Consider the following 26808-nt stretch of genomic DNA (forward strand, 5'->3'; position numbering starts at 1 on the left):
TCCACAAGACCATTTCCTTGGAAATGGTAGGAGGTGGTGAACCTATATTTCACTCCACACTCATCCCACATTGCTTTCAGAAAGGCCAACATGACATTTGTGCCCCTTTCTGAGATAGGTAACCCAACTCTAGTGAAGATGGCAAGTATGGCTCTATCTACTGCAGGGGCAGTAACTGCCCTGTGGGGAATTGCTTCAGGGTACCTCGTAGGATGGTCTACTACCAACAAGATGAACCTATTGCCAGAGGCTGTAGGAGGATGTAGGGGACCAACACTATTGACCCCCACCCTCTCAAAGGTGGTCCCCACCTCAGGAAGTGGTATGAGGGTAGACTTTGGCTTGCTACCTGTACTGCCACTGGCTTGGCAGATGACACAGGAAAGACAACATTCCTTGACTTTTTCTGACATCTGAGGTCAGCAGAAGTAACTGGCCAGCCTTGTCCAGGTCTTGGTCTGCTCCAGATGTCCAGCTAAGGGGATGTCATGGGCCACATTAAGGAGGAACTCTATGTACTCTTGGAGGACCACCACTCTCATGGTTGGCCCTGGTATGGGGTCCCTAGCCGCACTGTCCAGGATTCCCTCCTCACAGTACACCTTATGAGTTCCAGTGACATCAACTTTCTTCTGTTTGACAGCCAACTGTCGCAGGCCTTCTTGAGTGGGGCAAGTCCTTTTCCCTGGCTCAAGTCCTCCTGGAGGGCCCACCTGCTCCTTGTAGTTCTGCCAAGCCAGGCAAGTCTCCCTAAGAAAGCAGCCTCCAGCTCAGACACCAGGCCCTCTCCATGAGGGTTAAACTTCTTCTGGGGCTGTGAACTTTGGGAAGTGGCCTTGCCAGACTACCTACTCTTCCTCTTAGAACTAGGGTCCTGGGCCATTTTTCCTGACTCCAAAGTCCCTTGACTTTCCCCTAAGACCTTTTGTGCTCGGGTGGAGACACAGACCCACTCAGGGAGACCCAGTATTGCGGCACAAGTCCTTCCACCCCACTGTCCCGAGGCAGACGTTTCAAGGTCATTGCCAGCATACACATTCAACTGAAATGGCAGGGGACCACGCTACTTTCTTAGGGCCAGTAACCACTCCCCACTCAAAGTCTACCACAGCCATGGGATGTTACTTTGTTACATTCTGGTGAACCTCATCAGGGATGATCTGACCTGGGGAAACCAGATTGACCTTGGCCATGGCAATGCTGGCACCTGTATCCCTCAAGGCCTGAACTTCTGTCCCACTGATCTTGGGCCACTGTCTGTATTTTACCATGCTGGCAGGCCAGTGACCCAAGGATCTATTTCCTTTCCACCCATGAAACCTAAAGTGGCTTCAGTGTCACCCCCTCTACATACTTAGGAACAATACCTTGGGAAACCTAGGATCATAGGCACCACCTGCATTCACCACTGGTTCCTTGTTGATGCCTCCATGTCCTTGGGGTTTCAACCCCAGCTTGACCCTTTTCTCTTCTAGGGCCAGTCTTCTTTCTTCCACAGCCAGCTTCCTCTCCTGGATATCCAGGAGGCTGAGCTGAGCATTCAGGTCCTTTGGTCTCCTTACAGAAGTAGAACTCTTTTCACTTCCAGGTATGAAGTCATGCCTTTATTGAACTGTAGGAGCCACACTCTTGTTGCCCCCCTCTGTTTCAAAGAGATCCCTGCCATCTTCTAGTTGCGCCTGGGCTTTCCTTGCTTCTTCCCAGGCTTTGAGGGACTTCACTTGGTCCTCCTTCTTGGCAGTGATCCCTGGGCTCATTTTTCTATCCCTGCACAGCACCCACAAATAATAGATCATCAGTGTGGGCAGGATGACCCAGTGTCATTTCATTTTATGCATGTACTCTATTTCGGTCATAGACCATAAAAGTATCAAAATACAGTTCAGATAAATATTCAAATGTCAAATTTGAAATTTCAAAACAATACAATAAAAAGTCACAAAATACATCCATAGTAACACTGATGTAAAAACTATACAGTCATACAATCCAGTTTCCTAGCAAAAAGTGATATTAAGTGTCCACAGCCAGTGAGCAGGCTGACACTAGAGTTGTAGCGAAAAGAGACAGCATTTTGCACCGTATAGGCTGTATGTTCTCATGGTATTTAGCAATTGAGAACACTACAAATGGAGACATATGAGCTCTTCATATTCTTAGCACTACCCTGTAGCATCTGATACCTAGGGAATAACATAAAGAGACTTTTCAGCGACAGCTCTATTTACCATATTTCTGGCAAAGCAATTATAGATGGCCTATCGTTTCATCAGCTCTTTTACATACAGGGCATGATTTATTGTCCCCATGGTTATTTTTCTATTTTGCTGTGACTAGTGGAAAATCCCCAGCCTAAACTTTATATATAGTGCTCTAGTTGGCAGTGGTTTGCACCCTGTCTACGTAGGGACCCTTACTCTAGTCAGGGTAAAGAAGTCTCACAGCTAAGATAGTTCCTGCACACCCCTTAGTAGCTTGGCAAGAGCAGTCAGGCCTATCTCAGAGTCCATGTGTAAAGCATTTGTACATACACACACAGTAACATAGTGAAAACACTACAAAATAAGTCATCACCAGCTTAGAAAAATAGCCAATATTTATCGGAATAAAACAAAAACAAAACAACAAAATTCCACATGCAGAAGTAAAGATATAACTTTTCAAAGGTTAAATAAGTTCAGTCCATAGAAATCTATGGATGCATTTCTTGTAGCACAAAGTACCTTGGATGCTTCAAAATTCAAGGACGAAAACAGGCGCAGTGGAGGTGAGGCGCCGGAAAACCAAAGCTGGTATTGGTTCCTTACTCCCAGCGAAGGTGATGTGTTGGTTCCCATACTGCCAGGGGAGGTGATACATCAGTTCATTACATCTATGCAGGGGAGGTGATGCGTCGATTCCTTACTGCCAGGGGAGGTGATGCGTTGGTTCCTTATTGGAAGGGGAGCATGTGTTGGTTCCTTACTCCCAGGGGAGGTGATGCATCGGTTCCTTACTGGAAGGGGGTGTGATGACGTCGATTATCTGGACACGTGGTCTGGGTTCCTTACTGCTGGGCAACGTCGGTGAAGCTACAGCGTCGAGGGATGATGTGTTCAAAATCCAGATGTGCTGCATTGAGGTGACGATGGTGATGCAGGCGCTGCGTCGGTTTCCCACCCACAAGCAGGTGATGCATTGATTCTTCAGCCGTGAAGCTGGGGCTTGCTTCGGAGTCTCGGAGCAGGTGCCACGGACATTGGTGACACAGTGCTCTGGACTCGGGTTGCAGTGACTTTTTGGCCACAAAGCAGGTGCTGTGTTGATTCTTTAGCTGCATGGCTGTGCTGCATCAGGAAAACGGGCACTGTGAGCTGATGGTTGGATTTTCTTCTTAGATCACCAGATTCTATTTTCAAGGGCCCAGGAACTGGATTTGGCACCACTTGGGAAGTCAGGGCTCTCAGCAAAAGAGCCACGGCGCTGGTAGGTGAAGTCTTTGAAGGCCCTGAGACTTCTTAACAGGAAGTAAGCACATACAAGCCCATGGAGAACCTTGAAAGCAGGATACAGAAAGCAAAGTCCACTCCTTTTACTTCCAGGACAGAAGCAGCAAGCAGCAGGCCAGTACAACAAAGCAACAGTCCCTCCTACAGCAACAAACTCTTCTTCCCGGCAGAATGTCCTTAGTCCAGAAGTGTTCTGATTTTGGGGTGTCAGAGGTCCAATACTTGTACCCCTTTTTGGCTTTCGAAGTAGGCAAACTTCAAAATAAAGTCATTGTAGTGCACAACACCCTGCCTTTCCCGACCTGGCTCCAGGCACACTATAGTGAGTGGAGACAGGTTTGTGTGAGGACAGCCACAGCCCTATTCGGATGTCAGTGATAACTCCTCCCACCACTCCTTTTCAGGGAGCCCAATCAGCCTGGTGATAGCCTATCAGGGTATGCAAGGCACACCTCATATCCCTTTGTGTGACTGTCTAGAGTGAATGCACAAGAGCCCAACTGTCAGCCAACCTAGACGCGGATTCTGCAGACAGGCGGAGGCACAGAATGGTTACGCAAGAAAATGGCCACTTTCTAAAAGTGGTTATAAACAAGTATAGACTTGTGTGCAGCTGCGCACTATTCACCTGGTGTTTAAACTAACACCTCTTGTTATGCCAAATAATACCAAGTAAACATTATATGAATCCATTAATACTTAACATTGACTTTTCAACAAAGCATTTGCTGTTGTTTATTTAACAAGCATTAATGATAAATAAAGTTTTCCAAATTGAATAGTTATAAAAAATATTCGTTAATTTTACAAAAATTCCGTACTTTATACAAATATGTGAATCATTCACATAAATGCATCTGTTATTTGCATGCCCAATGCATTTCGGGAACCTGACGGTTCCTTCTTCAGGGGCCAGTCTGCAATAGAAAAATAAAACATTCCTGTCAGTTTTAATGTAATGGTGGCTCTGGCTGTGTGTAAGATTCTAGTGTTTGTTTGAAATTCATACCTGAAAGGTCAGAAATTAGTGTGCCAGTACCAAATGTTCTGAAAGAAAACATGAAATCAATGATGTGAAGGGCATGATAACCACGTCAATAATGTGCTAAGTAAAACAAAAGAAAAAAAGGATCTGAAACGCTGGGCTTACCTTCGCGTTGTGATAGATAATAGATTTTTGAGAGCCCTGCGCAGTGCAAACGAAAAACGTAATGGGAAATGGAAAATGACATGTAGCTAACGTGAATGAATAGGACTTTTATACCATGAAAGAGATGTATGGAAAACGAAACAATCGTACCTCAAAGAGGTGTCGTTCAAGTTTACTCTGAAAAAAGCGAAAGACAACGTACGGTGAGCGGACGCTGTTAAAGTCTACAGGAAAATACAGGAATTTGCTGAAGTAGCAAATGGGAAGCTTACCGGTGATAATATTCGTAAACGGAGTATCTAATTTCTGCCAGAAGCGTGGATATCGATATGCCGCGAGTCGAGCTTATGAAGCCGACGATGTGGAAAAACATAGAGAAACATAGAAAGCGGACTGTAACTGACTCCCCTAAATTTCTATACTGAAATGCGCCATATTGGAAGGGGGATTGAGTGAATATGCTGCTAAAGTTTAGAAAAATCGAGGAACGAAGTCAAGATTAATAGACAGTGCATGCTAAAGATTTGAAAACATTATTGTGAATGTCACAAAGCTCGTACCAGGAGTCACTTCTGTTACCGCACTGTCGAGCTGTAAGTTTAATGCGCCATCTTGGAAGGGAGTCAGATGCTGTGTGATGCACAGGAGTATGTTGAACATTATCAGATGGAACGAATCGGAATGAGATAATGTAGTTCAATATGCTCTCAGATTGTGGCCTAAAATGATATTGGTAGCCACTGAAAAGAACTATAATAAAATGTGCTAAAGATGATACTCTGTGTAAAGAATGCTGATTCTGGACCTAGTCATTATACGGAAACCGTAAAAAGTAAACTATGGGTAATCATGGTTACTTGTACTCACGTGAATAAAGAACGAGGAGAATATTATATGCACTAAATCTGAAGTGATAAAATAAAGAAAATGAGAAATATATTATAAGTGTGTATGAAGTGATGTGAAGCTTATCCTGTTGTGATGGAGATTATGAAGAAGTTCAATAACTGACCGATACGGTACAAACAATGTAAGTCCTGCAAATGTATTGACTAAGTTAACACAATAAACAGACGACAAACAACATTATAAACAAAAGGACCAATATACTCGGGTTGCAGTGACTTTTTGGCCACAAAGCAGGTGCTGTGTTGATTCTTTAGCTGCATGGCTGTGCTGCATCAAGAAAACGGGCACTGTGAGCTGATGGTTGGATTTTCTTCTTAGATCACCAGATTCTATTTTCAAGGGCCCAGGAACTGGATTTGGCACCACTTGGGAAGTCAGGGCTCTCAGCAAAAGAGCCACGGCGCTGGTAGGTGAAGTCTTTGAAGGCGCTGAGACTTCTTAACAGGAAGTAAGCACATACAAGCCCATGGAGAACCTTGAAAGCAGGATACAGAAAGCAAAGTCCACTCCTTTTACTTCCAGGACAGAAGCAGCAAGCAGCAGGCCAGTACAACAAAGCAACAGTCCCTCCTACAGCAACAAACTCTTCTTCCCGGCAGAATGTCCTTAGTCCAGAAGTGTTCTGATTTTGGGGTGTCAGAGGTCCAATACTTGTACCCCTTTTTGGCTTTGAAGTAGGCAAACTTCAAAATAAAGTCATTGTAGTGCCCAACACCCTGCCTTTCCCGACCTGGCTCCAGGCACACTATAGTGAGTGGAGACAGGTTTGTGTGAGGACAGGCACAGCCCTATTCGGATGTCAGTGATAACTCCTCCCACCACTCTTTTTCAGGGAGCCCAATCAGCCTGGTGATAGCCTATCAGGGTATGCAAGGCACACCTCATATCCCTTTGTGTGACTGTCTAGAGTGAATGCACAAGAGCCCAACTGTCAGCCAACCTAGACGCGGATTCTGCAGACAGGTGGAGGCACAGAATGGTTACGCAAGAAAATGGCCACTTTCTAAAAGTGGCATTTTCAAACATGCACTTTAAAAACAAACTTCACCAAAAGATGTATTTTTAAATTGTGACTTCAGAGACCCCAAACTCCAAATTTCCATCTGCTCCCAATGCGAAATTACACTTAAAAGATATTTCAAGGCAATCTCTATGTTACCCTATCTGGGAGAGATTCCTTGCAATACTGAAAAACTAAATTAGCAGCATTTCAATGCTATGACGTAAAACACAACAGTGCGTGTCCTACCTTTTAAATACAGTGCACCCTGCCCCTGGGGCTGCCCTGGGCCTACCTTAGGGGTGAATTACATGTAGTAAAGATAAGGTTTGGGCCTGTCAAGTGGGTGCACTTGCCAGGTCAAAATGGCATTTTAAAACTGCTCACACAGACACTGTAGTGGCAGGTCTGAGACATGTTTGCGGGACTACTGTAGTGAGTGGCTCAATCAGTGCTGCATGTCTACTAGTAGCATTTGATTTACAGGCCTTGGGCATACCTGGTGAATGTTTACTAGGGACTTACGAGTAAATCAAATATGCCAATCATGGATAAACCAATCACCAATACAATTTAAACAGGGAACACTTGCACTTTAGCACTGGTCAGCACTGGCAAAGTCCTAAAACCATCAAAAGCCAACTCAGAAAAATACTGGAGGAAGTCAAAATGTTTTGGGGATGACCCTACAAAAAAGTCTCAGTCCGACAGTGCTTTAGCAAAGGGGAGACCTATTACATTCAAATAATACTCAAAAGATTAGAATGATTTGGGTTCAATGAAGAGTTCTGTTTGCAACCCCAAGTCTGCTTGATGATTCAGTGCAAGCTTCTCCTGTTCCCAGAAGATGGCCTTCAACTTTTTCATAGCAATTGGGGAAATATTATGTGGATCCTGGCAGTACTCTTGCAGACCTAACAAAAAACAAGTCTATTTTACAAAGTTCAACCATGGGCCCTGGCTAGAACATCTTTCAGCCCCTCTCTATGCTTGGCCAACTCTGGGGTCGACCAGACTTGAAACAACTACAATATTGGTCTCAGCCAAATTAATTAGGCTTTAGACCGAATCCCTAGGTCAGGTTTAAAAACTAAAGGTGAGCTTTGGGGGGTTTTAAGCAACCTCCTTAGAAAATTGTTCTCTATCACTTCAAGGCCATACAAATTACTGTGGCCCCACAATTCTGGACCATAGATAGCAACGGCCACAGCTTGAACACTCCAAATCAGAGTTAGCAGAGATACTTTGACGGCGGACTGTTGTTTCTGCACCTCATATTAGTTTCATTTATATCAAATGTTCTTGCGCAACAAGCCCTGGCATCAGCCATCAATCAATGCCTCTGTAAGTCAGATCATAAGCAGTAAAGAGGTTGGGCGTGCGCCAAGTAAAGAAGTACAAGGAATCAGTACTTAATTTTCAAGGTGAGAACTTCGTCAGGGCTCAGTGGATGTGTGTCCTTAAGGTGAAATAAGGTTTATTGAGAATTATTGCCACTCCTAAGGTAAAGTTTTTGTCTCTTTGTGAAGACTTGTTGTCAACTTCTAGCTTCTGAGAAATGGTGCCTTGGATATTCAGCTCTTATCAACTTTTAAAATGTCTTGCTCAGTGTTGACTTGGTGGATCTTTTCTGTGGTTGCTAATTTATTAATTGTCTGGTACAGCCAAACACAAGTTCTGGATCCTCCTGCTAGGCATCAATGTGAGGATTTGGGTGCATTATATGGTATGGCTGTGCGGCCTTACCGTATAATACACTCGCAAAAATTGTCTTGGGTCCAGTCGGGCTCCTTTGTAAAACTCTAAGCTCAACTCTGGGTAACTGTTGCTGTGAGCCATAAGCCTTAAACAAAGGAACTAGTGCAGAGCATTTAACAGTACCAAACAATGAAATAAGAAAGCCACACAACTCGAAAGAAATGCAACACCAATTTATAAAAATAGAATATATTTTTGTGAATTGTCAGAGTCCAAGATAAGAAAAATCCACTGGAGGGTTCTCAGTGTAACTGCAAACAAGCATTAGCAACTGTAAAGTTTGTAGACTTTTGAAAGGTTTGTAAGAGTATGTTTAACCACTCCGGCCCAGTTTGGGTGACCAAATCGACAATGAGAAGATCTGGGGGCTAATAAGGAGTATTTGGATAGTTACCTAGCCACCAAAGTGTTTTTCAGTTCAGTTCCATACTTTACAGCATGACCGCCATAGAATTAAATGGAGTGGTCCTGATGCTGAAGATGCAGGAGATGGCAATTGCTCAAGGATGCTCTGAATGCTGTGCGGTCAATGGGGATGCCTTTGTAGTTATTCCTCGGTCCACTGGTCAGGTTAGGGTGGCTCTGGCCAGAGTGGTTAGATTTCCACGAAGTCCTCGTTAAGACAGTAGAAGGCCAGCTGCAGCTGGTCTACCGGTCACAGTACTCAGCGGTCCCTTCGATATCCTTTGGTGGAGGCTGGTGCCCCTCGTGGGCAACGAGTCTGGGCTCACATGACACTTCCAGGTCCGGCTGACTCGGGTGCAACTTTTGGCCATCAAGGATTGCTCCCTTGGGGTGCCCTGCGGCAGTAAGTGGACATTCTATTGAAGTAGCTACTGACTCGCCGAGTTGGGGTACTTCAGCTTTAGTGTCCCTGGTGCTGGTTCCAGGGGGTCAGCAGACTGACCCTTGTAGTCTCTTTTTGGTCTGTGGCACGACTTTTCCCCAAGCCAGGAGCCATAGGTACAGTCCTCTCTCTTTACTAGCACAAGGTGCGGCAGGTGTAGTCCAGCAGATGGTGCAGCCTCTCTTTGCCAGATCCGGGGGTCAGCAGGGCAGTCCTTCTTCAGTACTTGTTCCAGTTCCAACATGATCTGAGGTTCAGGATGCTAGAGGTGCCATTTTTATTCCCGGAAAGTGCCCTGGGGGGGATGATGCAGTCACTAGCCAATGGGCTACCAGGACCCCTCCCTCTTGGTGATGACTTTCTGGCTATGTGTGATAGCTAGCAATCCCAGAGTGCACTATTCTGCCCACTTTCAAGATGTCAGAACCCTTCTTCCGATCTTAGAAACTTGGTAGCCCACCCTAGAGGTGTGGCTACTATGGGCAACACACCCACTGGAAAAACAATTAGGGCACTGGTCTCTCCTCTCTGTTCCCACCTCCAGCTTGTCTACCTGAACAAAGGGTAACCCTTCAAGAGTGTGATTGCCCAACAAAGCCGGCTTCTCTATTAAAGCTCGCCTTTTGGGCTAACACGCTGAGTGGCTTCCTGCGAAGGAGAGGTAACACCTCGCCTTGTAGCCAGCTGCTATTGTTCCAAAGCCTGGGAGTCGTTCAACTACTTCCCAGGAGGACCGAAAGCTGTCTGATGGCCAGTGATCCTATGAGGCCACTAGACAAACTCAGTCACAGAGTGGCAACTTTCTAAAAGTTGCATTTCTTTAGTAGTGACATTAAAGTCAACTTGGGCATTAAGTCCGGTTTAATGCCACAATTAATTTGATACCTTGCACTAACCATCTAAGTGGTCCCATTCAGGAGTTAGCCAGGCCAAGGGGTCAGCGAGTATCCCTGTGTTAGCCAATTGGGCGACTAACTCTTCCACAGCAAAATGATAATTTTAAAGTATTGCTGCCTAGACATATATATAAAATTACACGTCCTGCTTAATAATGTACAGCTCCCTGCCTTAGGGCTTGATAGGCCTTCCTTTGGGGAGGCTTTCATATATTGTCAAAGAAAGTGGGGGCTTTGCCATTGGTTTGAATGGTAAAGTTGAACTAGCAGTGTGATTACTGCCCTTTCAGCCTGCAGCCATTATGTACTTTTTCACAGCCAGGGTACCACCATCAGTGCTGCAGCTCTGGGTCGACACTCTGCCTTACATGCCCTGGGTACTTTGGGTACCATATACTACGGACTTATAAGTAAGTCAGTCTCTGCCAATTGGGGGTAGTCAGTTTGACATACACTTTGTAAGGGGTTAAAACACTGGCACTGGGGTCTAATAAACAGCGTGCACTGAGTCGATAAACCAGCAGCACCAGTGCAATAATGTGTGGGTGAACATGTAAAAAGAGGCATTTCCTTACACTTGGTGAGGCATTAATAATAAATATTTGCCAAAACAAGATTTGCACAAATTATAATTTCTGCGCTATATAGTTTTACCAATAAAACTGCATCTCTATGGAAATTTTGTGGCCATTTCAGCAGAATATGTACTGTGTCTAAATTATATTGTACTGCCACACCAACCCTACAAAATTCACAACTGGCTACATACTACACCCTTACCACACTCCTATTTTTCCCCACAAATATAAGGAAATAAAAATTTTAGACCCTTCCCTCTTCTTTCCCTCCACTATTCCTTTTCAATCCAAATAAGAGACTACAATTTCCACCACTCAAATTAATTTCATATTTTATGGGACTAACTCACCACTAATCCTTTTTGGGTTCCGGACAGGGCTTTAAATGGGCCGGTACTGTCCGATACAGAGTACCGGTACTTTTTTATTTTGAGAGGGAGAGTACCAGCACTTCTCAAGACAGACATAATACTTTTAATTGGAGAGTACCGGCACTTCTCAGAAACAAGCAGGTACTCTCAGAGTACCAGCACTTGTATTTTCCTATTTCAAGCTCTGGTAACGTGCTACTCGCCGAAAAGCGCTTCAAGGCCTTTTCAGAGGTAGCAAACGCTATATAAATGCAAACCTTTTCCTCCTCTATCCCTCCACTATCCACCTCAATCGAAATAACAGACTAACATGTCCATGGCTCAAATTACTTCCCTATTCCACTATATTAATTTACCACTAATCGTTAAGGGCTTCGAAGCCTTGTCTGGGGTACTAAACGCTATATAAATGTAATTACAATACAATACCCGATACCCAGTTCTGTTTGCAAACAGCACCAACAAAATGCAGTCTCTTTAAAGAACTCAGAAAATGAGTAGGTGAGAGAAACCCTCTCGTCGCGAGCGTTCAGTTTGTTCTGCCTGGCTTTTACCTACTTCACTAAGTGTTTTGCAGTACTCTCCTTCAGTCACACGGCGTTGCCATATCTCTCTAAACTAAGCATCAGTGTTGAGGGCTGACAGAACTTGAGAGTACAATTTATCCGCAAATGGCACGGATCCCTTTGAAACCAAAACTGATAGAAACTGTTGTGTTATGAGGGGGCGCGGGCTGGCTGCGTCAGAAAAGGAAAATATTTATTTCGGGGCTTGGTCCCAAAATATTGTGCTGCCTGTGCTTGAAAATCAATATATCTCATTGCAAAGTGAAAGACAGGCCAGCCTAGAGCTACAGTGCATGTGCGGGGGCGCGCGCGCCCCGTTTTACCGCGATTACTTTCACTTTCACGGCCGCTTTTATGTTTGATCGTGATCACTTTCACTTTCGCGGCCGCTGTGCATAGCGAATAGGTCTCGCTTTTGGGACCTTATAAGTATTTAGTTATGCAACTGTTGCATGGCTAAACACTTATAAGGTACCAAAGGCGAGACCTATTGCCTATGCCAATGCTTGTTTTTTTAACCAGCATGCAGTCAGGTCTCAATAGGATTGCGCAGCTCAGAGTTCTTCTCGTCGATACCTTTATTCCCTTTTTTTCAGCACTAACACAAGGCCTCGTGACTTAAGTTTGTGTGTAAGAGCCTGTTCCCAACCCACGCCTGTTATGTATTTATTCCTTGCCACTCTTTTCAATGACTGGTGCCATTTGCCGAAGCATATTTTTCACCCAAAACCCTCCTGAATAAGTTTTATTCATTTCACTCGTGTCTGTATGATTTCTGCTCCAGCACTGAACTAAGTGGCCTAGCAAGGGTGCCATGGCCCCAGTACTGTGATGGAATATTGCTCTTCAGCCACGTGTGGGGTTGTGAAAATCATCCATAATTGAAGTAAAGAGGTCCCCGCACAACCACGTGCCCCTGCACCTGGTGCACCATTGGCAGCTACGCCCCCTTGTCTGGAATTCTGATATGTTTAGGAGTTGCCCAATTCAAGGCCACATATGTAAATGTAGTTGAGCTTATATAGCGCACAGCTACCCGCTGTGGGTTTCCCGGCGCTTGCTTAGGGAACCCGTCCTGGTATTCCCCTGTGAGATAGCAGGGTATCCACAAGGTGAAAGTCAGGCATCCCGCCGCGAGGGGCCGTTGTGGAGATTAAGCAAGCTATTGCCCAGAGTCGCAGAGTGTGAACCCGTGAGTCGAGGAGGCACCGGGGCGAGAATTATCGAGTCCGTGGAATTTTTAGCCCAAGACCCGCCGAGGCAGGGAATTGAACCCTGGTCCAGGACCGATCTCAGCTTCCGGGTCTGCCGCCTCTAACCCCTGAGCCACACTTCTCCACATCCTGCATAATTAATGATTCCCTTTGGTGCCAAGTTATGCCGTTTGCACCAGTGGTGTAACACAAAATGATGCGACGCTCCCCCACCCGCAACTCCTTGTGTGCCATTTGCACCCCTCCTTACCTGCCTCAGTTTTTGCTAGTTCCAGTTACTTAATAGACAGTTTAATGTGGTAGCATGGACTACTGACCTTCTTTCCAATTTGTAAATCTTCATCGGAACTTTAAGATGGCCAAGAATTGTAGCCCTATAGAAGCTAGAGCTGACACCTTGAGGTGGACAAACAACACTCCCCGAACGTAGTTTTGTCTGGGTTTCCATGCCGTCAGAAGTCCTGCATAAAAAAGCAATTCTCTCCATTCTTGATGGCCAAAGAAAGCTATCCTGGAGTCTTGAACTACTACCTTGATGTTTACGTATCGGCTTTTCATGACACTGTTGCTATCAGCAAAGACTTCAGTCAGCAGCCTGTCCACCTTACAGTTGATTGTCTCTCAAAGAGCAGTGTCACACCCATCACTCTGAAGATTTACCTGATAACGCGCCCCAAAGAGTCCAGCGGTTAGGGCGCTCGACCTCGGACCTGGGGGAACTGGGTTCGAGTCTCGGTAACGACGCCAAAACTTCTTGTGATTCTGGGCAAATCACTTAATCTCCCCGTGCCTAACAAAAAAAACAAAAAATGAATGTGTGTCCTCATGTAACGTAACTGGTGCTGTGTAAAGCGCTCTGATACCTGATTGGATTCGGGTCAAGTTCGCGCTATATACAACTCTGCTAAAAAAAAAAAAAAAATCAATGCTTAGGACGCTTTTGCTTTAAGACTTCGACTGTAACTTCCTGTGCCCTGAGAAGCATTCAGTCAAAGAGGAGGCATATAAGCAGAATGAGGGACACCCTCCCATACCTCAACTGAGGCCAAGAAGTTCCAATGACTTCCCCGTATACCAGCAATCTACCTCTAAAGCCAGTCTCATTGGGAGCGAGGCACCTTTACCTCCGGTACCAATTACTAGCCACATTTGATTAAAGATGCATGATTCCTCTTATTGGTGAGGAAGGACTATGTCATCACTCTCTCCTTCCAGGCTGTCTCTATCTCATTAAGAAATTCTTGGAATGCAACACCGTCATAGAGGCTCCTTCTTAAAGGAGCAGTCAAAAAGCATGTCCTGAACCTAGAAAGGGACTGGCCTGTAAAGAGGAAAAAGAGACCCGCGCCGTCTTCTAAAAAGTAAAAAATGTTCACTTATGGCTCGTTGCTGCATAGAATAGCTGGCTGTTCCCAGTGGACTTTGAGATTGCCTTTGCTGCATTCTCATCTTGGTGGAACACAGGAAGTACCCCGTTGAACAACTGGAAAGACTTCTCAAAAATATCCTGCAAGAACTGGCTCAACTGGATCACCTACCTTAGAGGAGCAAACAACCTCGCAATGCAATACACCCCGTGGAAGGTGTCTTCCAGAGGCCTATGGGAAGCGTTGGACAAAGCACTAGTCCATTATGACCCGCCATAGGAAATAGATACAGTCAGATACCAAGGCAAAGACCTGAATTAATGGACTACCTAAGCTTGAGAAAGTATGCGGTCGCGCTTCTTTCCTATCCTTCTCCTTCAACTTATTCCAACCTATCCTATACACTCCCACTTTAGGAACTCTCTCTTCACTATATGAAGCTAGCTAGCAATGGGGGAGCCGACCTAAAGGTAACACTATACTAACCGATATAACATGTAACCCAAGGGCGACGACCCCGACAGACAAATGTCCTGTATTTCCTGTATGTGTATAAAAAATACCTAATAAAAATAATATAAAAAAAAAAAAAGAATTCAGCTCTGCCAGTACTGGACACTGTCCTTCAGAGCCCATACTGTCCCTCCAATCTTCACTAAGATCTTGGTACTGGAGGCATCCTTTTTGTGACAGCTGACTGCCCCGCTCTATCCTTACCTAGACAATGAGGTGGTGTCAACGGTGGATACAGAGCCTCGGCTAGCTCATGCTTGGAACTCCAATTATCTTGGGTGCTCATAAAAGTGTTCCAAATCATCTTTTTCTTCCAAAATTATCCATAATGGAGTGGTGGTTCTGACTGCTAGCTTGGCAAAAGCCGTCCCTCCAGTCAAGAGTGTAATGGTGATCTCCCAGGCAGTGGATCACTTCCTCACCAATGTGACTTTGACAGTACCATGGTTCTGGGGGCTTTCAGGAGCTGTGATCCTGCTGGGGGATGGAGGGGGATATGTCAGATGCATTCCTGCATGTAAAACATGTTGCAGCTGAAAGCAGTCTTCTTAGCATTAATGGCGCATCTGCTATTCCTGAGGTCCAAGATGGTGATGGGCCCCTCTTGCAACACAAAAGTCTTCGTTATCAGGATGCACACACTCCCCTCAGATTTGCAAGCTGGTATTGGCTTTCAGAGCATGAAGGTAATGACCGACCATGTGCCTGCTAGTTTATATGAGCACTTACATTCTCAGTGGATGATTGGTGTGTTTTTTGCCGCCTCGCATGGAGGAGTCAGGTTTTTGGTGACAGCTTGGAAAGCCTACCTCATGATCACATCAAACCAGGAAAGTCTTACTCCAAAGTCAAAAGATTGTCAACAGGCATCCGATGTACTTTATGCACTTGTTACTCTGGTAATGCTTCCTTTAGTCCCTTAGGACTGAACCTGGTTGTCAAACATTTTGATCGTGTGGCCTCCTGCCACCTAGAGACAGTATTTGTGAAAGAAAGCTGTTTGGATGGGAATGTTTCATGCATGGTAAATGGCCATGTGCTCCTGAGTCCTGGACTGCATGTGAAACTTTTATTATGACTTTTGGTTTGGACCTTGTATCAAGGCAATCTAGTGTTGGTACAGCAGCTTAGGCCTGTCACTGGTAATGCAAGGTCCAGGATATGCACACAGTGTGCCCTCACAGTGGGCATGAGACTTCTGTCCATACCTGGGGTGAAACATGTAAAGTGGTGTAGCGACATATCATGTTTTGTGAATCTTTAGTGTGACTGGATCAAAAAGAGTGTGGTCTATTGACCCCTCTGATTTGAAGTTCATCTGTTATGTGAACCCCCAGAACCTTACACTGGCATGTCAAGTGCATGTGTGGGAAGTAAATAATGCATAGCACACGTAAAGTAGTAGAACTTTGTGTGTGGTATGATGTGAGAGCTGGGGCCAGAGGGATCCACTTTGGATGCCTCTGGTTTAGCATCGCACGAGATGGAGGACAGATTCCCCAGACAGTCGAAGTGTATTACCTTTGATCATTTGGTTGGGATGTGGTGACCCAGACACTGAAGTGAAAAGGACTGATACAGGGCTTCCCTTAGAAATTAAATGTGGGCTTTCGGTAGGAATGGGTTGCTGATTATCTCTTCCTGAACACTGCAATTTGGTAGTTGGTAGGGGTGAGGGTGGGACTGCAGTTTCTCTTAAAAGTGAGCAAGTTTTCTAGCCCGGGCCTGCCCTCTTGCCTGCCTCGGTTTGTTGCTTAGGGTTTTCTGATGTCAGACAGGTGCAGATATCTCCCTTTTCAATGTGCCCTTGTTTTGAAGAAGTCTATTTGGAGGCAGCCCAGTTGCTAATGGCTGTCAAAGCCATTTGCATAAAGGTACAGTCTGAGGAACAGCCAAAAAATTGCATTTGAATAGGAACCAACCCCAACTGGTTGTGAAGCCTTAGACACTGGATCCTCTGTGTTTCAGTTCCAATCTCGTCATGTCCAAAGAAGGGAGTGCTGTTCAAAGTACTCAAAGGACTACTGTTTGACAAGGCAGGTGTATGCATGATAACTTGTCTCCCTGAGATGAGAAGACATCACTTGAAGTTCGCACTTTCTGCTGGAGGGTCTGCCTAAGGTACATAGGAGTTTGCCTGTCTGCTGAGAGAGGGAAGAAGAGTGGCTGGGCAAGCAGGAGAGACTATCCTAGTGGAGAAGCCCAACAGGTTTCTGGTTTTGTGAGCACCCACAGAAAGTGGACTACCTCAAAGAGCGAAGCCAGGAGTTCATTAAGTGATTCCCATATGAACTGTTCCCAGAATTTTTCAAGAACAAGCAGAACTGTTTAAACCTGCAACCCACTGTCAGCACCTAACAGACTGGTGCTGCCAATTCCAATATTGGGGAGAGAAGGTACATGGCTGTCAAAGTTGAAGAGCTTTCATCAGCCCGCATGCTGCAATTGCTAAAGACACACCATCACAGGTAACTCGGCCCAGAGATTGTTGCTGCTGCAGATGAGCAACTGTCTGCATCCGGCTGATGATGCTCCAACTGGCCAAGTCTACTTCCTCTGCACAGGCTTGTCATGATGACATCATCCTGTGGTCCCTGTTGCAATGCAAAGGCACGGACACAGCCTCTTGAGAAGTGAAGCCGCAGGTGCGAGGTTGGGTATGCAATGAACATAGTCACACTGCTGGAAGTGCAACACCGACCAGCAGGTATAAGTGGGGCTTAGCATGCAATCGGAATGAGAGACTAGAATGCGCAGAGTTTGCTGCATGGATTTAAGACTATTTGCCAAGTAAAACACAAGGTATATAAAGAATTGAAACTGAGTTGCACATTTGAATAGTGGGATATTTGAATTATTGTGCACCTCTGCCTAAGAAATGCTTGTGCCCAAAGTATACTGGACTAACACAAGGAGATGATGATGGACGGAGCTCTGAAACGTTTCAGACATTCAGCCCCAGATCTAGGTTGAACCCATCATCGTTCTTTAGCTCTCTTCACCACCCCAGTTCAGATCCAGCCATATAGAAATCAGTCTTGACCCTGCTCCTCATGGGAACAGTCCAGCCGAACTGCCAAGCAAGGTCTTCCCTGACCGGAATCAAGCATCCTGGGATCGGTTTCGGGGTACCGCCCCTCATCAGCAAGGCTAACTTGAATCTAGTGCCAAAGTGAACCCGGTACCCACATCTGGGCATGCCCGTTGTACTTAGGGTGAGAAAGCAAAAGACACACAAATGATGGTCGGAATGTAAAACAAATCAAACATTTACGCCAGTACAGAAACCTGGGCCTATCTCCACATTTTTTTTGCTCCCCATGCTATTCCAGTTTAAAGCCAGACATATGCAAATCAGTCTTGACCCTGCTCCCTAAAGTATACTGGAGCCTGTAGTCAATAAATATCGTCTTTAGCTGGGAGAGACAATACACGAAGGGTGTTGTAAAGTGTTACTTAAGATCGTAACTGAGATTACAAAGCTGTAATTGCATTTTTATTGAACTGTGTAGTACTTGATTTTGTCTGACATTAAAATAATTTGACTGAAAGATAAGCATTGGACTGGACAAAAGGCTATAGTCTTTTGGTTGACTGAGTTCTGATTTCTTGTCCCCCACACTACCACCCTTTCTGTACTTGACTCTCAGGGTAGCCTTTGATTGCTTTCCCTTGCTACCCTGAGAGTCAAGAGCAGAAAGGTTATACTCGGACCCATTTGCAGTGTCCTAGTCGGAGAGACCTAAGGACCCCAGTGGCAAATAACCTCGACCACCTCAGTTCGGACCCAGTAGCCAATGTCTTCCCTTTTGCCCAACCCCCCACCCCCTCCAAACAGGGACTGACAATTGCCTTTTTGGTGACCATAATCTTGACCAGGCATATAAGCCAGCTGCAAAACCTTTTAATGTAATTTAATGGAGACTGGGTGGTTCTCACTGTTCCATCATACTGAAAGAAATGTTGGAATTCCATCCTAACAGAGATTGTTATTCTGGCATTTTGTTTATGTCCCTGTGTTACCTTGGCTGAGGAGACATTGCATAGTTTGGACATCGTGTTCCTTGTCCTTTTCTTTGGTAGAAATTAGTGACTTGCCGCCTTTTGTGAATTTTTGAGACCATGGGCTAGTGAGGGACTACTGAGACACCACTGAGACACCATTGCAAGATGGATCCTGTGTATCTATCATTTCTGCACCTTGTTTGGACCCCAACCAACATCTGATATCTGGGCACATTTCTTCAAGAATAAGGCATGTAACAGTCAGAGATATGAGGGCTGGTATGTAGGTTACTTCACTCGCATTCTGCCATCACTGTGTTCATGAACCTTCTTCCCTCCCGGAGTCATGCACAGAGTTAACAGGCCTTCCTTTGCAACCTGTCTGCATGGACCTAATCTGCTCCATGCTGCTTTTCTTTTCCCATACCTTTATTGTCCTTCCTTTCTAGTGCTAAATTTCTGTTGAATCTAGCACACAGCCTGGGAATGGGAAAGGCTCAGGTTGTAAGACCTGTATGATTACTGATAGCCTATAGGTTCATTCCCGATATTGATCGATTAACTTCCGACGATCCCTCAAACATCAGTTAGAAAACCCACACTGATTGACTCCATTTTGATGAAGAAGTCTTACAAGAGCCTATGTAAGTGCAGGGATGGAGCTGTGCCAAGTATGACACATTCAAGTACACTGTACTGGGGTGCAAAGCTCTGTGTCCAACAGCTTTAGAAGGCAGTTACTGTTCTGCCTTTAAGTAGCAGTGGTAACTACAAGTTGGTTATCTGAACGATCATGTTAATCAAAAAAGCCATTGGTATTGCACATACATCGAAACCTTTTTATAAGGATTTCAGGGTCCACTTCATCTATATCTAAGATAGCGCTGTCTCTAGTGTACATCTAGAAAGACACCCCCGTGTGTGTTACTATAGAAAAGAGAACAAAACTAAGCTGAGGGATATGTAGCGTGTAGCTGTAGAGCACACTTAGAAGAAACATAGGGAGTGCCTCACATAAGCAACCACCAGGAAGCGATTGGCAGGTTCTCGCCAATTTGCTCACTATATCATCATCGGCACACAACGCCATGTTTAGATTTAGACCATATTAAGTTGTACGGCTGTTATACTTAATATGGTCTAAACTTGGCATTGTGTTTTTAACCATGAGTGCGGGCATTGATAATTAGACAAATGCTTATTGCCTTTGCAACTCAATTTTTACTTTTTCTTGTGAGGGAGAAACTTCTCCTCCCTCTTTGGGGACCTCGGGGGTGTTTGAGATGTGTTGTTTACGCAATATAAATAGATAAAAACACGCACACACCCACACACGGACACATGGAGACACAGGCACACAGACACCCTCCCCTACCCACCCACCATTCTTCTAAACTTGTTTGGATGTTGGTTAATTCCATACATATGAAAGGTGCCGATGATGATATAGTGAGCAAATTGTCGAGAAACTACCAATCGCACAGGGATGTCTTTCTAGATGTACATTAGAGACAGCACTATTTGAGATACAGATGAAGTGGCCCTGATATCCATCTAAAAAGTTGTTGGTGTGTGTGCCATACCAAGGGCTTTTTAGTATAACATGAATGGTTGAGTGGAGGGCGACCTTGCTATTTTTCCCTCTTTTGCTCCGTTGTATATGTAGTGGTTATCTGAACGAGCCAATGTGCTACTATTAAAAGTACACAAAGTTAATTGAATCCATTGTTGAAAGATGCTCAAGGACAGTGGATTATTGCGCATGAGTCCATAAGTATTCTAAAACTCACTATCTTGTCATTTTTATGGCTCAACAAGTAAACGGGAAGAATTTGTCTCACTGATCCTCCTACCAGTTTATGGATTTACGTAATATAAATCGATTTTTGAGGGTGAATGAAACACTGCCATATTTTCTTTGAAATGCACATTTTGTTGTTAATTCCTGTTTATCCTAGAGATGCAGGGCACATGGCAGATGTGGGAGAAGAGCCTATACACAATACATAAAAGGTTTTTCCAGTCTAGAACATATACATGCTTCACCATCTTTTGGAGGGAATTTTATTGCCACCTTCAATAAATACATAGCCCTAATAGGCCATACACCTTTTAGCTTCACCATAGAACTGACATTAACATTCAGAAAATTACTTAAACCATGACAGATGAATGGAGCTTTATTGAGAGACTTGATTTTGTAGGAAAAGTGTTTATACCAGCGCTAATTATATTAAGAAACCCCTGAGGAGGTGCACACCTAAGAACCCCTTCTGGAGGCTCTTGTGTAGTAACACTATGGATCCTATTGTTTTTCAGGGTTCCATTCATAAGATAGCCAAGTCATCATGGGTGGGACTGAAGGGGCAACTGTTTGGATTTGAAAAAAGACAAGGGAACTGGATTGAATAGCGTATGGGTGCAGTTATTCAGGATCAGGGCAGAATCTGGAGGCCCACACAGATTTGAAAAATATCAGGATTATGCTATTATGACCAAACCATTTTGCTATGGAAAGGGCAAAAAAGCACACAAACGTATTACCTGTAAGCTATCTCTTCCACTGATGTCTATCTCCCCCTCAATCACGCTTATGCTAGAAATGTCAGGGTTAGGTGCTCAGAAGGGATTTGCCTGAAAGTATAGTCATGTTGGCGGATCATCGTGGCTAAAAAGGATTGTCTGGGGTGGGTCCTTGGCATTGCTTGTGAAGACAGCTCAGCCTGGCTAGTATTTGACTTGAGGGTCCAAAAGGACCACCTAGCTCAGTCAAAGGTGGGCATTTGGCTCGAGCAAGGCTCGAGTCTAAGTGTCTCGCCCACCTCGAGCAGAAACTTCTCGCGTCTTACTGAAATATGTCTTACAAACTATTTTCACAGCATTTAAAAATACTACATACATTCAATGATCAAATTTTGTTGAAGTTGTTGAATAAAGCAATAGAATTTTTTCTAATTCTCTGGTCCTAATAAATGATACCTCTGTGGAAGTTGCAATGCCATCTCACTCAAGTGGGAGAAGAGTGCCTGTGTAACTGTCTAGATAATACCTCAATGTTAAGCATTTTCCTATGCAAGCCTGTGAGGCGTGATCAATATTGATAGCTATCTTAATCTTTATCTGTTTTGTTTAGTACTAAATTAATTATTTTACTTTATAACATCTTATAATTGTATTATCCAGGTGCCTTCAACATAAAATATAGTGGATATGTACCTATTACTATTCTGCCAAGTAGTGGAACGGTGGAACCCAAAACAATGCAATTGATTAACATCGATCTCTGCACGGATCAACCAAGAGTTGTTGACGAAATAGCAATGTAAGTGAACACAGCGTAGACCTTGAGTAAGAGTTGTTTGCCTTTTGTATATTTTGTCCTACTGTCTGAAATTGGCATCCTCATCTTGAATTATCATGCCAATTCTAAAGTGGAAATCGGTATAAAAGTGTTTTTGTTTCATGATCATATAGCCATTTTTTCTTTCATCCGCTCCCCAAAGTTAGCAATTATGTTGTCGGTATTACATTTTATGCACGCACAGTGTAGCCTTTGTAATTTTGTTTGAGTTTGAAGTGTCTTTTAGGTGTGATTTTGCTAAAGCATCAAATGTATGGGTTTGTTGTGGCTGCTGACATAGAAGATCCAAATTTGTTGTTGAGAATTTATTTAGTAATTTGTCAATGTTTTAGATTTTCCTTCAAATATTTTTCTGGGGGATTCAGCTGGCCTCTATCACACTCTCCAGGAAGATCTCACAAAAGTTTAATTTGTAGAATTTTGATATATATACCCGTCAAGTTACTACCTCTCATCTTTGGCAAATCAGTCTGTCTTCAGGAGCTCTTCAAGGGACAGGACTAACTTCAACTAGCAAAAATGAAAAATATATTATTTGTCCCTTCCCTGCAGGGACACTTTGATTCTTACTCTGTATAAGAAACTATGACTAGGTCACAAATCAGTTGTCTCATTCCTCTCATCAGGACAGACGAATCCCCTACCCTACCCATGCCTTTCTGCTGATGTCTTAATGATTAAAAAGGCTGGGGTAAGGTTTAACCTCAAGAAAGCATTCTAAGCCTTCTAGTGGTAGGAGTTTGACACCACCCGTTGTCGTTAGGGGAGGGTTGGGCCAACAGGTGCACTTGTCTGCTATTTCAAATCCAAATACAGAAACCAGTGTCTTTTGTCTATGATACTGATTTTTCAACCTCTGATAAGGATATTTTATATTTGGTACTTGTACGGGCCTAGAGTGAAGCATATGTTGGTTCAGGCTCAGTGCAGGTTTTCTTTTCTGCTACTCTTTATTTACTGTGCATTGTGGCACATTTTATTGTCAGCATTTCTTTCCTTGTGAATCTCCATCACGCAGTTTTATATAGTGCAAAGTCAACCAGAAGGTTTTGGAGCACTGTACATGAGCATCAGTTACGTTACACAAGGATGTATTAATTTTTTTTCCCGTAGGTACAGAGAGATTAAGCGATTTGCCTAGAATCAAAGGATGTTGAGCTGACGCCGAGACTCGAACCTGGTTCCCCCAGTTCCAAAGTCAGCAGCTCTGACCGATACACTATATTCATGTTATCTGTACTACTACAGTTAAATCAATGAGGACATTGGAACAATGTCCTCATTGATTTAACTGTCATTAGTGGAGCACGGACATTGGACCACAACCAGCTCCTGGTCCCCCTCTCCTTTTTTTGACTCACATCTGTGCTACTACCACAAAAGTAACATGGTTCCTCTTCTTTCAAGAAGAAAACTTGACAGGAAAGATCCACTTCTTCGAAAAGCAGATCTGCCGACTGGCTAGAGCTGCTGACTTTGGAATCTGGGGAACCAGGTTCAAATCCTGGCCTCAGCTCAACATCCTGTTATTTTGGGCAAATCACTAACACATTTATTTTTTAAAGCAGAGGGCGAGTAACATAGTCTGATTCTGTTGCAAAGCGCTTTCATGCCTTTGGTATTGGCCCATGCCGGAATAAACTACAAACAATGAAAGAGTAGGTTGCTCTTTGGTGTAGAATCGAAACTTGCCTAGCGTAGTAACGGTAAGTTTTAATTCTATTAAGGACACGGAGGCGAGGATTATGCTTTTCTTCCTTCGCTTTATTATCTATGCCAAACACACAGCAGCCATAAAAGCAGTAAAGGTTACTTTTTCTTCAACAACAGCAAGAAAACCTCATCTGATCTCAACAGAAACAATTAAAATTTGCTCCATAAACATCAACTCCCATCAGTCCATGGGGTAAAACAGCAACCAAGTCCTTTTACACTGTTCATAAATCCTAGAAAGTTCCTCCATTTTGTGAAGCCCTCCTCTTTCTTCGCGCAAGTCACGCCTGAACGTTATTGATCCTGCTTAGCTCCATAATTTCCTGTAATTTAAGGAAAGCACGTGAGACTATTTCTGGTCACAATCTCAAGATGACAACACCAACATACTTATAATAAAAGCCTTCAATGCGGCAACCAATCAACCGACAGAAAACTTTAAACCAGATTACTTACGTGAGTACGGGTGGGTTCGCACCAGCTGTGCAATGGGAGGGATAATCCTCGCCTCCGTGTCCTTAATAGAATTTAAACTTACCGTTACTACGCTAGGCAAATTTTGATTCTATGGCAGGACCAGAGGCTCAGATTATGCTAGTTCAAAGCTTACTTACCACCAACTGAGCAACATCCACCACAGGTTTAAAATAAATCCTCTTAAAGGTGGAATCGGAAGACCAATCCGCTGCTTGCATAAGATCTTCCAACCGAGCCCCCAGAGAAAAAGCCTTTGAGGCCATCCCGCCCCTGGCCAAATGTGCTCCAAACTGTTTTGTATCAATACCCGCCTCTTGCATGACCCAACTCACCCACCTGGCTATAGTGGGTGAGGAGACAGCTTTGTGCGGTTTTCGTAAGGCAATAAGAAGTTGTCGTTCGCCCAGAGGATGAAATTCAAGAGTCATTTCCTCATATGTCTTTAGACAATTCACCACACACAGTTTGGGCGCATCCGTAAAAGCTGGATATGAAATTGTCCTCGAGTCTGATTTGGTACGACAACCCACAGTGAACGTGACCCCTTCTGGGGAGAAGATCCTTGCCGTAACGTCCAACGCCCGGCCGTCAGAAACCCTGCGACAGGAAACCAGGCATAACAGCATGGCCAGTTTAGCAGAGAGCTCCTTCAAAGAAAGATACTTATTAAGCTGCCAGGATAAGAAAAGATTCAAGACCAAATTGACGTCCCAGAGGACCGAGTATCGAGGTTCTGGGGGCGGCGACAGACGGATATCCCGCAAGAGCCGACAGACAAATGGGTGTTCCCCAATCGGGGCTCCGTCTACTGGACAATGAGCTGCAGAGAACGCCGAACGGATCGCATTAATAGATCGGTAATCCAGGCCGTCCGTAGCCAAATCTGCCAGAAAGTTCAACATGGGAACGACGCCTGCGACCACGGGATCAAGACCCCATCGAAGACACCAACGCATCCACTTAGTCCACGCGGACCGATAGCGTTTCGATGTATTATCTGCCCAGTACTTTGACAAGAGACCTTGAGCCGATCCCGAAAGGCCTGGGGGCGACCAGCGTCTCCTGAAAGCCTCCATTCCATGAGGCGGAGAGATCCCTGGCGAATTAGGTGGTGCTGATCCCCGTCCGGATTCAGAAGAAGATGAGGAAGCGGGGGAAATAAGATTGGAAAATCCCAAGAAAGTTCCAGAAGAACTGGAAACCAAACTTGAGACCTCCAATAAGGCGTCACCACCACCAAATCTGTCTCCAGGAGCTGGATCCGGGTTGCCGTTCTTACCACCATCGAGAATGGTGGGAAGGCATAACCCCTCTCTCAAGACCAGTCTTGGAGAAACACGTCCGTGGCCTCGGCCAGTGGGTCGGGCTTCCAACTGAAGAAACGCAGGAGCTGATGGCCGAGACAGGATGCAAAGAGGTACACCGAGAATGGACCCCAGAGACCGTTCAACCATTTGAAGACCAGAACATCCAGCTTCCACAGGTTGGAATCCCTCAGATGCCTGGAATGCCAATCCGCCACCTGATTGGCTTGGCCTGGAAGGTACTCCGCTGTCACCGAGACTTGGTGTGCCAATTAATACTCCCAAAACTCCTTCGCGAGATTCGCCAAGGCACGGGACCGGGGACCCCCCAGTCGATTGACATAACGGACAGCTGAGACGTTGTCCATCTTCAGCAGTACGCACGAGCTCGCTTGGTGCTTGGTCCAACAGCGGACGGCGAACTAACCCGCCAAAAGCTCCAGGCAGTTGATATGTGACTTCTGCTCCTCTAACGACCAAATGCAGCATGTGGAGAATTCTCCGCACCGGGCACCCCATCCGGACCTGCTTGCGTCCAATTCTATGACTAGGTCCGGAGATGAGCCAAAGATCGCACGACCATTCCAGGCCTCCATGTGTGTCAACCACCATGACATCTCCTCTTTGGCCTCTTCTGACAGGGGATCTGCTTGGTCGTACGAAAGCCCCTTCCTGAGGAGATGCGCTTTCAGGCGCTGGAAGGCATGATAATGAAGGGGACCTGGGAAGATTGCCTGGACAGAGGAGGAAAGAAGTCCTACCACCCGGGCAATCTGACGGAGGGAGGTCTGGGTCCTGGAGATGGTCTGTCTTAAAGTGTGACGTATCTTGGCCATCTTGCGAGATGGGAGACTCAAGGAGGAATGAACAGAATCCACGACAAATCCGAGAAAGACCAGACTGTGAGTTGGTGCTAGGACCGACTTCGTCCCGTTGATGACAAACCCCAGGCTTTCCAAGAGGGATACCGTCTGCTGCAACTGAGACATCAGCTTCTGGGGACACTGTGCCATGAGAAGGATGTCGTCTAAGTACACAATCATCCTTACTCCCTGACCTCTCAAAAAGTCTATCACAGGGTGAAGCACCTTTGTGAAGCACCAAGGTGCGGAAGAAAGCCCGAACGGAAGGGCAGTGAACTCGTACACCTGGCCCCGCCAGAGAAACTGGAGAAAACGTCGATGGGGAGGATGGACCGGAACCACCAGATACGCATTCTTGAGGTCCAGCCTGACCATCCAATCGTGTGGCAGGAGTACATCCCGAAGAAGATGGATCCTCTCCATCTTGA

General features: G+C 45.0%; 1 protein-coding gene across 1 annotated transcript in view; it reads left to right on the forward strand.

The window, feature by feature from the left end:
• Positions 1-26808, forward strand: part of CFAP47 (cilia and flagella associated protein 47) — a 2697962-nt gene that overhangs the window by 43161 nt on the left and 2627993 nt on the right. The window contains exon 4 of the mRNA XM_085622577.1: positions 21846-21984. Within this exon, the coding sequence (XP_085478703.1) occupies positions 21846-21984 (139 nt within the window). The remainder of the gene's footprint in view (positions 1-21845; positions 21985-26808) is intronic.

This window comes from Triturus cristatus, chromosome 8 (assembly GCF_964204655.1).
Source record: "Triturus cristatus chromosome 8, aTriCri1.1, whole genome shotgun sequence".
Classification (NCBI taxonomy): Eukaryota; Metazoa; Chordata; class Amphibia; order Caudata; family Salamandridae; genus Triturus; species Triturus cristatus.